Consider the following 14,766-nt stretch of genomic DNA (forward strand, 5'->3'; position numbering starts at 1 on the left):
TTTATACATATAAAGTCACATTATAAAATGGTACCCTTTTTTGGCTCCTTTGGACATTGTTATTGTGAGGGATCCACAACTGTTTTTTTGGCGGTGGCATATGTGGCATCTGGACAAATGTACAGCTAACCCACAACTGGCATGATTTGTTGCATTCCCAATAGTGGTGGCATAAATTGAAATCATGTAGCTTGAAATTTTAGGTTGCACTGCCTTTGATTTTTATTGGAAAATATGTAATTGAGTTAACTTTAACTCATATTTTGCAAGTTTTTGAATGTTAAATATTTAGTGAAAATCCATATAGTACTTATAATAAATGGTTCAGCAAAAAGAAGAAATGCATACCAGTAAAATTTCATGCAATTAACTGTAATCATTCATTGTAGCCATGTTTGAATTGAAATTGTTTGGGTTGTAGACAAATAGTCTAATTAATTTTTGTGGCTTCACTAAAAAATGAAATTAAAAACTATCATATTGCATTAACTTGAAACTTGCATAAATTAAAATCATACAAGTCAGTGGATACCTATTTAGTTTAAAATTAATTAGATTTCATTTTGTCTTGAATTTGCAATGCATCACTATGTTTCATTTAGACATTTTAGACTGTAAAGCTCTTAACTATTCTTAACTATAAATATCAGATTCCAAGAGCATCTTTATGATATCTTGATTAATTTAGATCTTGAAATCCGGTTATCTAACCAAACATATAACTATGGCCGAGTTGAAATTCGGCGGAGGAACAGCAGTGATGAATGGGGCACCATTTGTGATGACATGTGGGATGAACTGGACGCTAAAGTTGTATGCCGTAATCTTGGTTACCCGTAAGTATTCATTGATATAAAATTGTTTAGGTCTTGGGAATGAGAGTAGAAATCAAAAAAGTTTTTTTTTATATGTGTATGGAATTAGCAGTTCAAGGACCAGCATTTCTTAAGAGAATATTTATTTTTCCATTTGTTTTATTTTTAAAAACATTCTGAAATTTCAGATGTAGACTGTTTCTTTTTGTGTAGTCATCAACTACACTCACTGAAAGTGATATTTTTTTCAAATCTACATTTTATTTGTGTTTTGTTCACAATTCATTGTAACTCGTCATTTTTCATTAGTGGTCTCAGAAATGGAGTGTGATTTTGCTTTTGAATTTTTACATTTATCATTTTATTTTGTTTTGTTTCTGTTGTGTTGCATTGCACTTGCTAAAGTCATTGCTTCCATTTTCAGTAGTTTTAAATCAAGAGAGCTTATTGCTTTTACATCTTGTCTTATTAAAAATGTAATTAAATAAAATGAAAAATTTATTTAGATTCAAACAAAAATATTGAGTTTATGACAAATAAAATATAACTATGACTGCAAAGTTAAAATATAGTTGTAAAATATTTGTCAGCAATGTAGATTTCTTATTTCATTTTTTTCAAATAAAAATTGTGAATATACAATTAACAGTGATGATGTCACATCTTTGGTGGTTCTTTAAACATTTTCACTATTTGTAAGTAGGGAAAATTGCCATTGTCAGTGTAAAAACACATCATGCAGAAGAGCCTTTGACCATGGAAGTATAGTGGCAGCCCAAATTTGCATAAAAATATATTCCAATACATGCATTTTTATTTAATGTAGTCTTTTTATTTATCATTCATCATTTACATTACTTTTCTGTTTTCAAATTGCTTTGATAATTTCATATGAATTAAATTTTGCATTAGATGTTCATGTCATTGGTAAAAGTACTCATTTAAAAGTTTATACAATGTGATGCCGCTATAACGTGGTAGTTGTGGTCCATAGAACCCGAATGTGTTATAGACCAAACCATGCAATAAACAACCAAGTCAGTTAGCTGAAGAAAATTATGCATTTACCTAAAATATTACGAGCTGGGGAGTGGGTGATAAAAGCAGGTGCAAATATATGCGCTTTTGGTTAAATCAAGACAAACTAGTCTGAAAAACACTTATATATTGACAACTTAAATTTGTGTAGTACAATCCCTAATCCATTAAGTACTGTACTTGCATATAATAAATCCATGAATTCAAGTATATAGATCACATGTTATAAACTTCCTGTATGGCTTGGATCCCATTAGAAAACACAAATAAAACATATTTATTTTTAAAAAATGATAGTCCTCATTTTGATCTATATCCAATTATAACTTAACAATTCACAACAATTGTCACACATAGCTCAAGGCTATAGCTGTTTACATGCTACATGTACATGCACATAACTTGGTCTACACTTTGGTCATCTGGATCATCTTGCCAAGGCTACATGCACATAACTTGGTCTACACTTTGGTCATCTGGATCATCTTGCCAAGGCTACATGCACATAACTTGGTCTACACTTTGGTCATCTGGATCATCTTGCCAAGGCTACATGCACATAACTTGGTCTACACTTTGGTCATCTGGATCATCTTGCCAAGGCTATTGATAGGGAAATGAAAACTTTATCAAATTAAAAAGTGTAACAAACATCTTTGCAAGATACCTCATCTTCAATTAACTTGACAGCCATATATCTGTGGTTTTAAAAGATTGGACATCTGATTCGTGTTTTATGCCGCTGTTGGTAGCGACCTTAAGCTTAATTTTATTTCCTCAAAAATTAAACTTTCATGGCACAATAAATGTGTTCCTGTCACTTTGGAAAATGAAACAATCTATAAGATTCCATTGATTTAATTTAAGTTTGGTGCTGACTTCCTTTGATGAAAGGTTATTTGTTTTTATTGAAGATTATTGTCAGCTTTCTTTGATGAAGGGTGCATGTGTTATTGAAGTTACTGCAAAAGAACAGCTTTGGAGGACCAAACAGATGTCTGTTTCTTATTGCGGCAGTAACATCAAATAACTGAAGAACATTGATTGAGACTGATTTTTTTTCTCATTTGCTTAGTATTTATACAAAATGATTGGTGCTTCAAAAGTGATAAGTTTTCTTTGAAATTTCAGCAAACCGATTTTTCCTGGGTACATTTTAAAAACAAAGGGAATTAGACATTGTTTGGTCGATTGTATCAGTCGTGTACTTTTCCTGCCTTCAGAAGTTGGTTGATATCAGCTAGACAGACCAACACGTAGATCTCCAGGTTTTTAATTGTTGTTGTTTGTTTTTTATTCCCTTGACATTTCTGGTGTCAGAGTAATGTTGCCTTCCATGCATGCATCAGAATTTAAAAAAAAGAAAGGCCAAGAGACAATGAATACACAGGTGTTCTGTCCTATTCAGAGAAAAATTGCTGCAGATATGTGTGTTCTGAAGGATTTAATTATATTAGTGAAAAGAAGAGGAATTTTACTTATTATCAACATACAGAGGTCAGTCAAAATAAGTATATTAATTACTAGTGAGCGGCAGATAATCTGAAGCTATTTTGTCCAAATGATCCATTATGAGATAATATGTGCCTCGTGCGGTTAATCTCCTACCAGAAATGTTATTTAAAAAAAGTGACGAGATTTCATGGTATACAGTTCTCAGGCCAGATGTCAGAATAAGTGGATTATGATATAACAGTGCACTGTTAAGATGGTTTTTTCAATAGGAACAAAGAATTTTATATCTATAAATAACTCAGCATAAATTCCTGTGCATTTTATATCAAGTTTGAGGCTTCCTTTTAGTTATGCCTCTGAATTTCTTCACTCGAAATCCAAGGTTGTATATTCAAGTTTAAACAGTCAATAGTATGGGGAAAAAAATAGCCAGATTGTATATTTTTTTGCCAGTAAGGATGTAAACCGCAATTTTTGACACTGACGAAGCCCAGCATGATCCTGGTATAAACATTTACACGTTATTTTAATAAGAAAAACCCAGTATGAGAAAAATACATATATCTGAAATTTCCAGGAGCCATGCCACGATCATCTTATGCTAGAATTCATACAAGATCTCTTTCCCAAAAATGATGATAAACTTTTTACACGTTATTTTTTTTTAATTTTAAGAAAGAAAAAGAAAATTTGCATAAGAAAGTACATTTAAATTAAATTTCACGAGCTACACCACAGTCATGTGTTATTAAAATTTGTGTTATAATGGAGTGTGTTATAGCAGGGTCACACTGTAGCAGGCAAAAGCTGTTTCACTTTTGAACAAAGGAGATATTCTTTCTTTATGTGTAGATTGTTCTTTTATGTGTAGACCGCAGAATGAAATCATCTCTTCAAGTATTATCTATTATAAATAGATGATGCTGTATACTATTTTTTTTACTGGATTTTATCTTGTATTCCTGCAATACAGTAAGGAATTGCTTCACTTGAGTATAACTTTCACTTCTATATTTACTACCTTATAAGGTTTATGACATTCTGTGGAGAAAACAAATGTGATGGTATTACATTATAAAAATTGTATTAATTAACAATTTTTGTTTTCTAGGGAGGACATAGAGGCATATTCATACAGAGGTGCTTTCTTTGGGCAAGGATATGGTCCCATTTGGATTAACAGAGTGGACTGCAGTGGAAATGAGCAGTCTCTTTCCAGCTGTATGTCCCAGCGATGGGGGAACATTCATTGTACACATATACAGGATGCTGGTGTGTCATGTGGTAAGTTGTAGTGGAGTCATTTTGAGCTTGAGGCATATTTCTTGCATTTTAGCAAATTTTGATAAGGAAACAAAAGAAATGAACATTCTTGAAGTGGCATTTCCCATACAGAGCAAGTCACTCAGGTGAGGTTGAATCATACTGGAGTGATTGATGTTCGAGCTGCTGAAATTCACTGTTTTTAAAACCCGTGCATTGTTGTCAGTCTGGAGAGTGACTAAAAGTGGTCTTTATGAACCGGTTGCATTTATTGAAGGCTCACCTAACATGGTAACTTGGGAGTTTTAGGATGAAAAAGGAGACCTAGGATTATCAAGAAATCTCATTGAAGACCTTTTTGATTTTTGCTGCACCCAAAAGATTGGATGATCACTTGTAAAATGTTTACTGTATTTTTATTATTATTGCAATTTTGTTTGTTTGCAGGTCAGTACATACCCACAACTCCAAGGCCATCTACACCAACATACACTACTTTGTGGCCAAATTACACCACTGTAACTACACCTAGTCCACGTAAGTTACATTTGTAACATCATTTAACATAATATGTAGCCAGATAGAGGGACAAATGGATAGATGGAGAGTATAGTGAAAGTAGTAATTGATATCCATAACTTCACCATCTAGATGTATCATCTTTGGTATTAAGCAGTCAGACATTGGTGCAGTAGAAGAAGTGTTAGATATACCTATAGTACTCTTGTTAGATATACCTATAGTACTCTTGTTAGATATACCTATAGTACTCTTGTTAGATATACCTATAGTACTCTTGTTAGATGTACCTATAGTACTCTTGTTAGATAAACCTATAGTACTCTCATTTTCAGTGATAAATGCAGCATCTTTTGCTTTTTGTTTTGGGAAACATTAGTTCATAAAAGTCTTAATGACATTTGTCTTGCTGATTTTATGAGCTTAGTATCATATGATTAGGAAGTTGGCATTAAGAATTCAACACAGAATCCCGGATGATGTGAAGGTGTGACATGATGGACATGTAAATAAAAAATTGTTGCAGTAAACATGTAAGAGGATAATATATCTTATTTCTAGTTTCTTTTTATCCTTTTAGCTGGAGGACTGACAGTACGTCTTGTAAATGGTCCAAGTTGTATTGTTGGTCGTGTAGAAATTTGGTACCAAGGACAGTGGGGGACAGTCTGTGATGACAATTGGAGTAATTCTGATGCTCAGGTCATCTGCAGAATGCTGGGATATGGGTAAGCACAGTATAGCTTTTAATGTCCATCTCTGACTTCTTGATCTTTTATATTCAATGTTAGTGCTTCGGTTATTATACTATAAAGTCTTACAGGATTCCTAGTTTCCTCATACTTGAAAGTTTTCATTAGAATAAAGTCACACATTCATTGAATAAGGAGACATTGGAGCTGAATGTACTTTCCTTGTGAGACTCTGCAGTCTGCCTAGAGCAGGCATGCACAATCCCTGGCTTGCGGGCCAGATCCGGCCCATGTACGTGTTGTGTCCTTCCCTCAGGGCAAATTAAAGCAACACAGAAATCTTGCCCGTGAACAGTAATTATATTAACAAAATTAGGGTTTGTTGCCCTTGAGTGGTCTTAGAAAATGCAATCTGGCCCTTAGCTGAAAAATGTTATGCACCCCTGGCCTACAGGTGTACAAATACAAAATATGTGGCAGAATTATATAATTCTCTACTTGCTGGTTTATTTAGTTGTTCATGTCTGTGGAAAAATCAGGAATGATGATTTCACCATACTGTGTATGTTGTATGCAATGGTTGAAGAAAGTAGCTCCGAAATAAGTGATAACTGGTATAAAGTGATAAGGTACCCTTAACGTGGACTGATATAAATTCAGATATTGCTGATTGCATTTTTGTACTTCATTATTGAAGCTGGCAGCACCCTGTTGTAAACATGTTCATTCCCTTGATAATTTTACTTTTGCAAGTTGACTTGAATTTGTTGATTTATAGCCGAATTTGGTGCACAGACTTAAATATATGAAATCTTGAAGGAGTTCCATTTCCAGCTTTGTCTGTCATCATTTATTTGAGTTACAACCCCTTATTGCCTATCCACCTAACAGTCATTTCCATAGCCTTACTGTCCCAAGGATCATTTGATTTCAGTCAGGTTTGGAATACAGCTCAAAATTGATGAGACCTTGAATAAGTTCATTTACCAGCATTCCACAATATAATCTATAGGAGTTATGCCCCTTGGCTGGCTACTGCCAGACTTTAGTTTTCACAGCATAACTTAGTGAAGTGTTTCAAATTTCAGCCATATTTGGCATGGGGCTTTATATTGATGAGACCTTGCCTTTAGTTTTTGGAGGTTACTTTCACAAAGACTGTTAGATTTTAACCAGATTTTGCCTGTAGCTTCATACTGATGTGAGACCCTGAAGGACACACGGTACTAATTATACGGAAGAACTGTGAACCAGTCTAGAAATGGGTGAAGAAATAATAGAGTATTTACAGGTTTGGTGGTCCATAATTGGTTAATAATGAAAATTAAAATTTTAGGAAAAATATCTTTTGAGAGCTTATCCTATATGTAATGTAAAAAAAATATTGACAAATTTCTACTGATGCAACTTTAGCATTTTTACAGGCTTGACTCAGGAGTACTCAATACTGAAAGTAGCACCTGATTCATTTGGTGCAGAATCAATAACACGTGTTTCATGCACATGTATGTAAACAAATTGCCGCGGGTCATATGGTGTTCTCCACACATAAGCTTGCACCAAGGTTAGATGTGCACAAAAAATTATAGGTGTCATTATCAGCACCCATAAATTTTAAGTTATTGAATTTTGAATATGATAGTGTTTCCATATGTTTACCATTGGAGTGGAATTAGTACCGTGAGTCCTATATGCGACCTATACCATAATAGGAGTTTGTTGTTTCCATGGTTACCACGTGCATACAGGGTATCAATTTGGTGGTTTTTACATATGACAATCATAATGGAGTCTTTTTATCATGGTTTGAATGTGATTTTGGAGAAAAATTCTATACAAAAGACAGATGGGGATGGTTTTATACACTGGAGAGTGGAAGTAGAAAGCTCAGGCCATAGGGAAAAGAGCATAGTATGGCCTGATGGCAGAATTTCATATGATGGTACCCATAGATTGGCCTATATGGTTGAATACCATTTAACACATGCAACAATTCCCCAAATGGGGGTGGGGGTGGGAGAGATTTTATATGTAAGCCACTTATGTCACAATCACTTATGTATCAGTACTGATCATTTAACTTTAGAGACACACTCAGCAGATCAAAGCAGAAAACATTGTAAAAATAAGGACTGTGCACAAAACTGCACATGCTGCATTGCCTCAACCTGTAAATTGAATTATTATATGTCGAGTCACATTGAATATCAATTATACCGGTCTTATTTCTTATCCTAGAATTAAACTCCTTGACACCTATTCTATGTTCAGCATGTTTCTCATATTAGTACATTACATTTTTGGGTAAACAGTATTGGAACTTTTCTGCATTCCTTTTGTTGAGGGAGCAGGGAGGGATATTTTCACTTAAAATAATAGTTTTCAACCCTTCATTCCAAATATAACTCTGCAAAAGTCCTATCTGTATTGCATTCTTTACACAGGCAGTTTTTCTTCCCCAACCTCTCTTCATACAGTTGAAACATTCTTGATGTATAACTGCATGGTGAACATACTGCTCTCTCCCACCAAACTAGATCTCTTTTTTCTTCATGTACCAAGTCCCATGATAGAAAACCTTCATACTCAGGGTGTTGCAACTTGTGGTCTCAGAACACATTATTCCAAATCTCAACATTTGATTACTGCGTGCACTAAGCGATATGTGTTTTGTTCACCATATATGTTGTTGTGAATAAATGAAAACAAGCTTCATGTCAGAAATATGGTTTCATATTTGAAACAAAAGCTATTTATAAAACCTACATTGCTCTGTTCTTACCATCAAGTAATAGTAAGGAATCATTTAGCTGTAAATTAGAGCTTGCTATTTGGTTTGCCAAATCAAGGTGTATTACCTCCCCTTTGACTGTAATTGAGTGATTGCAATGTTTGCTTTGTTTCTCTTTTGTTCAATAATGTATGCATTTTTTCAGCTTTATATTAAAAAGTAAGTAATTTAACACTGCTTATAGTGGAAAGCAGCCACAGTAATGATTTTCAGACTTTTTCTTAACTTTTTATGAGCTTTGGGTAAATGTAGGTATATGTTTATGTATTAGACAACTTCAATATGCAATTCAGTTCTATTACTTAAATTTAACAAGTAGTGTATTCAGTGACAATTTGTATCAGTGTCTGCATATTGCATAGAGACATGAACTTGTCTTGGCATTGCAAAGTTTTCACACATTTCTCCACCTCCAGCATACTTAATAGCTTGAGTCATAACAGTTTGTGCATACACTTTCTGTCTCCAACATCAATGTCAGCATTATAGGAACTTTGGATAGCTTTTTCAAATTTGCCTCTTGATGTCCTTATGTAACATACCTCATGTTGATGTGTTATTTGGGTTGATATACATTCCCCCCACCCCCTTTGTTGTGGGGAACATTACCAGGCTTGAAGAAATTACTCTGTCTATTCTTTGCTTATTCACCCTTCCCCATAGTTTTATACTAAAAAGTAGCACTATGTTATTTAATTATTCAGTATAATACAGCTTATGGAACTCTTCCTTGGCTTTTATACCTTTTTATTAACATTTGGGGGTCATGAATCACATGTGATGATAGTTTAAATAAGTTTGGAATATCAGCATCTCTTGATGCTTCATGGGTGTGTGTATTTGTTTTAGTCACAAAAGGGCAATGGCCTCGTATCATTTTGACCTGTCATGTGGCACACTTATTTGTTTTGTTTGATTGATGTGAATAGGGATGCACTGTATGTTATTTCTGTGAGAGTCAGCAAGAAAAGAAATGCAATTTTGAAATTTAAAACATTTAAAACTTGTTTTATAGCCAGTGAGAGATGAAAATACAATGCGTCATGTAATTTGATACCCTGTGATGTCATACTTGCTGATGTCAGCATGCTTGTGTTTCTTTTGTGTAGCATGCATGCCATAGAAAGATAACATGAAGATACAAAGGCAGAAAACAATTATTTTAATAACAAGAATAAGCCATTAATAAGTACAATACAAGACAGCAACATGTAATGCGGATGCAATTTAACTACAGATATTGGTATCACATAAAATGCTATTGCACTATTATCCATGCACAAGCACTGCCAATTCTTTCTTACAATTATGCTCTAATATCAAGGAGTAAAATACAACTTTTTCAAAAAAAATTAAATCTGGTTATAGGACACACGGTACTAATTATACGGAAGAACTGTGAACCAGTCTAGAAATGGGTGAAGAAATAATAGAGTATTTACAGGTTTGGTGGTCCATAATTGGTTAATAATGAAAATTAAAATTTTAGGAAAAATATCTTTTGAGAGCTTATCCTATATGTAATGTAAAAAAAATATTGACAAATTTCTACTGATGCAACTTTAGCATTTTTACAGGCTTGACTCAGGAGTACTCAATACTGAAAGTAGCACCTGATTCATTTGGTGCAGAATCAATAACACGTGTTTCATGCACATGTATGTAAACAAATTGCCGCGGGTCATATGGTGTTCTCCACACATAAGCTTGCACCAAGGTTAGATGTGCACAAAAAATTATAGGTGTCATTATCAGCACCCATAAATTTTAAGTTATTGAATTTTGAATATGATAGTGTTTCCATATGTTTACCATTGGAGTGGAATTAGTACCGTGAGTCCTGAATGACTTTAAATTTCATTGTTCCTCATTATCATTTACCAGAGTCAAGGTACCCATTTGATTATGACTCCTTGTGACCTGACTTGTGATTCCTGAAGGTCTACCTGACTTTGGCTTTATATCTGATTTGATCCATATTAATCAGACTCCTTTATCTTGATGAGACCTCCAATTAGTTTGAAATCCAGTACTCCACTTCTTCATGTAGAGGAGTTATATCTCCTGATTGGTCATTCTGCTAACTTTATTTCACAACAGAAGTTCCTAAGTTTAAGACCTTCCAAAGCAAATTTATGAGTGGGGCCTTTTGGCCATATACCCATTATTAATAGCTTTGGTTGAGCTTATATGAACATGGTGACTTGTAACATACACAAATGAATTTTGACCAGACTTTGAATTTAGTCATCGTTGAATAGTCCTGAAACAATTTGATAGCACTCCGACAACTAATTTCAGATAATTGGTCTTGTCTCAGGTTTTTATATGTATTGGCTTGAGAAGATAATTATACAAACAAGTATGAATGGATTTTTATTCAAACCCACTTTGTCTACATATCTGAGAAATACCTTTGTATGTTGCCAGTTCAATATTATGCTTGTTTTTTTGTTTGTTTGTTTTTGTGCTTTTTTGTGGGGTTTTTTCTTCTTCTTCAGAACATTAATTATTGTAGATTTTACCATACTTAGCATGTGGGTATATCTTGACAGTATCTGATATGAGTTCATTGATCTTCTATCCATGACTAGGTTCAGGATCAAAGGCCATGACACTGAGTTTGTACTGCTGTTCTGAGCATGTTAGCTCAAACATATAAGAAAATATTTGTATTTCCATATTTTTCATGTTGGAATTTTTCAAGAATTATGGTTGCAGTACTTGGCTGTTAAAAAGAGCCATCTGCTCTGAGTTTTCTTTGGGCATTTGATGATTCACATCAGTATATCAACAAGTTTGATTTTTTTGGTGTACATATTGATACAAAATGTGGGGAATCGATGCAAAATAATATCTACATTATTAAACTAAATTATAATCTTCAGTGGCCACTGTTATTTTTAATCTTTGATTGCTGTTAATAATTATTAGTTGTTGGCCTTTATTCTTGATTTCATCCATATGTTGATAAGCTGATTAGATTTATTTTAGTATTTTTGATGACATTTACTTGTGCTTCTGTGGGCAGCTTTGTGGGATCATGTTTTGTGAACATAAAACTTTTATGTCCATGTCTGATTGTTTACGTGAATGACTACATACTTGATGAGGTGAAGCTGCTAATGTATCATTACTAGAATAGAGATTTAAACAGTGGATTGTTAATTTTATGGTTTGCAAATTTTCACGTACTCTGAATCCAATATTTTTCATAGAGTACTAATTTTTGTGTGATTTTTTGGGGTTGCTGCAAACCACAGTTTTAAAGATCCATTGAACTGTTATCCTGCAATGGAAACAGTAAAACTTTGTCCTTGTACTACATTATTTAAATATGAATGAAAATGTCATTTTGTGTGACAAATTGACAATGACAACTGAATCCTGCAAAAAAAAGGAATTCAAAGTTTTCTGTTCATTTTAGAGTATATAGTGCAATACAGATCAAAATATTTGGATTGAACAATATGTGTTACTTGTATCAGTAAATAATTTTCAGTTTAATTGCATATAGTACTGCTTCAGACTACTGAAAAAAGTTGAAGTTTCCATTTATTTCATTTGCAGTTAGTGGTGTTGGTGACAAGTACACATTCAACTTTGTTAAACATATGTTAACAAAAAGAAGCAAAAAAGGCATAAACCCAATATATATATATATATATATATATATATATATATATGTGTGTGTGTGTGTGTGTGTGTGTGTGTGTGTTGTACTTTATATTTTAGGCATTTGATTTCATATTTATAAGACTCTAAATTTTCTATAGTATTAACTCACTTGGTTGTAAGGTCAAATGAACACATGGTATGGCCCTGCAAATGGAGTGCATCATCCATTGCCCAACATGCCCATCAATATTGCAAACTTAAATTCCTATAAACATGTTAGGCCAGCTTGGTACAAATTAGGAGTGTTTATCAGATGTGGTCTACATAAGTTATAATCTCAGTGGCTCTCTCAGCAACAGTGTGGCATCCATATCAGCCAAAATGGAAGCCTAATTTTGACTTCTCTAGGACTGTACCAACATTGATCGCACTTGGTGGAATCTTTCTTTGGAAATGCCTCACACAAATTTTATCCTGTGATGCTCCCCTAGCAGTGCTGTGGGTTTCTTAGCATCCATGGAGAGAACCTATTTTCAGCTCCATTTCCAGTACACCTGGGTTCGTTTTGAACTGATATAGTAGAATGTTTATTAGAACATGTTGTATCAAAATTTGAAACTTTTTTCAGGATGGCTGTGATATCAACAGTGTGGCTTACTTAGCAATGATAGGCAAAAACTGTCATTGAGACTACTGTGCAAGTTTTGATTTAACTTGGTAGGAACAATTCTTAGCACATCTTGTGTCTTAGTTGTGACTGGGGTGACCTCCCAGCTTCCATGGCAACCAAGTGGGAAACCTACTTTTCTTTAGAACAGCCAGGCAAGTTTTGCTCAAACTTGTTAGGAACATCTTATAGGCAGTGCTATACTAGAGTTACATTTGGGATGACTCCCCTTGCAGTGGTGTGAATTCCAGAGTAATGTCTTCAGAACAGATGGGCCAGTTTTTATCAGACTTCTTAGGAATGTTTCCTAAGATCTGATTTTTATGTGAGATGGCTTCCCTGGTTCTTGCATGGCATCCTTAACAACCATGTAGAAAACGTTTTTTAAACCTGTCAGCATTGAATGGCTTGGCCAGTTTCGAATAAGCTTGCTAGGAACAATTATTGTGACATGTTCTACCAGATTTATGTGTATAATGCCTTGATGTGACTTCCTTAGCAAGTAGGTATAAAACCTATTTTCAGTGGCAGACTGTTTAGGTTGGAACAGGACATGCCCCATCAGAAGTTTTCCTGGGTTGGCTTCCCTGCACTGGTTTGGCTTCCGTAAATTCAGGGTAGAAAACTGTTTTAACTTATTCTCCAGCATGGCTTAGTCAACACTGATGTTTCTCAGGAGATGAAGTCAGAATTGTCTTTGGAGTGGCTCAGTTGACAGTGGTGCCACTTGCATAGCATGTTTGTGGAAAGGAAAACCCATAATGATAGTTGTCTTCCAATATGTGTGATTATAGTTACTGATATATATATGGATGATTAACAGTACCATCCAGCATAAGTAAAGATTAGCACTTGTCTTCTTGTGGCTTGTTTCACATTCAAACTCACTAATAAACATTTGAGAGCAGCAAAGTCTGTATCTGCAAAAGTTGATGCTATAATCCCGAGTCCAGCAAAGGATGACAGTTAGGAGTAATTCAAGACTAAATCATAAACTGTACTAATTAGATACTAACTGTATCCTGAGCGTGTTTGATACTGTTTAAGGAAGAAACGATGTGTGGTTTTGTAACCCACCATGACAGTTGTATCATCAAGAAATTTGGTGCAATGATATATGTCACTGATACTTTGGCTGCAGATTTCCAGCTTTAAAATGTTGCAAACATTCCTTTCAGATTAATATTTTCAAACATTTCTATTCAACAGCACATATGGAGCTATTGCATATGGCAGTGCAACATACGGTCAGGGTACTGGTCCAATTCTTCTGGATGAAGTTGGGTGTTATGGTTGGGAATCATCCATCTCAGATTGCTCTCATAACCCCTGGAAGCAGCATGACTGCAGCCATTCAGAAGATGCAGCAGTTAGATGTGGTAAGACTTTTAGAGACTCTTCAATAGTCTGATGTTTTAAAGACATTAATTGTATTACAGTAGTCCCCCTCTTATAAGGCCACCCCTATTGCAGCAGGGAAGTGGCCTTATAATGAGGGTGGCCTTTCTAGAGGGGGATGGCAAATGCGAATAGTAAATACATATGAAGAAAGTCACAAGCACATTTAATTCTAAAACATTTAATATTTTCATTAAAAAAATCACATGCATGTTGTGAAATAAATGTAAAACAAACTATTTCATCATTTTCAAAAGAATGTTATGAATACCCATTGATATAGTTTCAAAACTGTCTTTATTGTTATGTTAAAAATCACATCAACTGTCACTTTGTTGGTAACAGTCTAAAATCCAAACCAGTCTCCTCAGAATTAAAAATATCCTTGCTGTCATATCCCATGCATATATCGTTTAGTCTTTTGTTCCAGTCTTCATTATTAACATCAGCTGATTCTCCACTAAGGACAGAACACTTAATATTGTGTCACACTTGAAATATGTGCAACCA

At 34.3% G+C, this 14,766-nt stretch overlaps 1 protein-coding gene across 6 annotated transcripts in view; it reads left to right on the forward strand.

Annotated features, from left to right (window-relative positions):
* The window catches only part of LOC149783476 (uncharacterized), a 298,719-nt gene that overhangs the window by 78,759 nt on the left and 205,194 nt on the right, over positions 1-14,766 (forward strand). For all 6 annotated transcript variants that reach the window (XM_089931706.1, XM_089931711.1, XM_089931709.1 and 3 more), the window contains exons 22-26: positions 689-836; positions 4,420-4,592; positions 5,019-5,108; positions 5,671-5,818; positions 14,068-14,237. In XM_089931706.1, coding sequence (XP_089787832.1) covers positions 689-836; positions 4,420-4,592; positions 5,019-5,108; positions 5,671-5,818; positions 14,068-14,237 — 729 coding nt within the window. The remainder of the gene's footprint in view (positions 1-688; positions 837-4,419; positions 4,593-5,018; positions 5,109-5,670; positions 5,819-14,067; positions 14,238-14,766) is intronic.

The sequence above is a fragment of the Sinohyriopsis cumingii genome, chromosome 14 (genome assembly GCF_028554795.1).
Source record: "Sinohyriopsis cumingii isolate HCF-2022 chromosome 14, ASM2855479v2, whole genome shotgun sequence".
NCBI classification, from domain to species: domain Eukaryota; kingdom Metazoa; phylum Mollusca; class Bivalvia; order Unionida; family Unionidae; genus Sinohyriopsis; species Sinohyriopsis cumingii.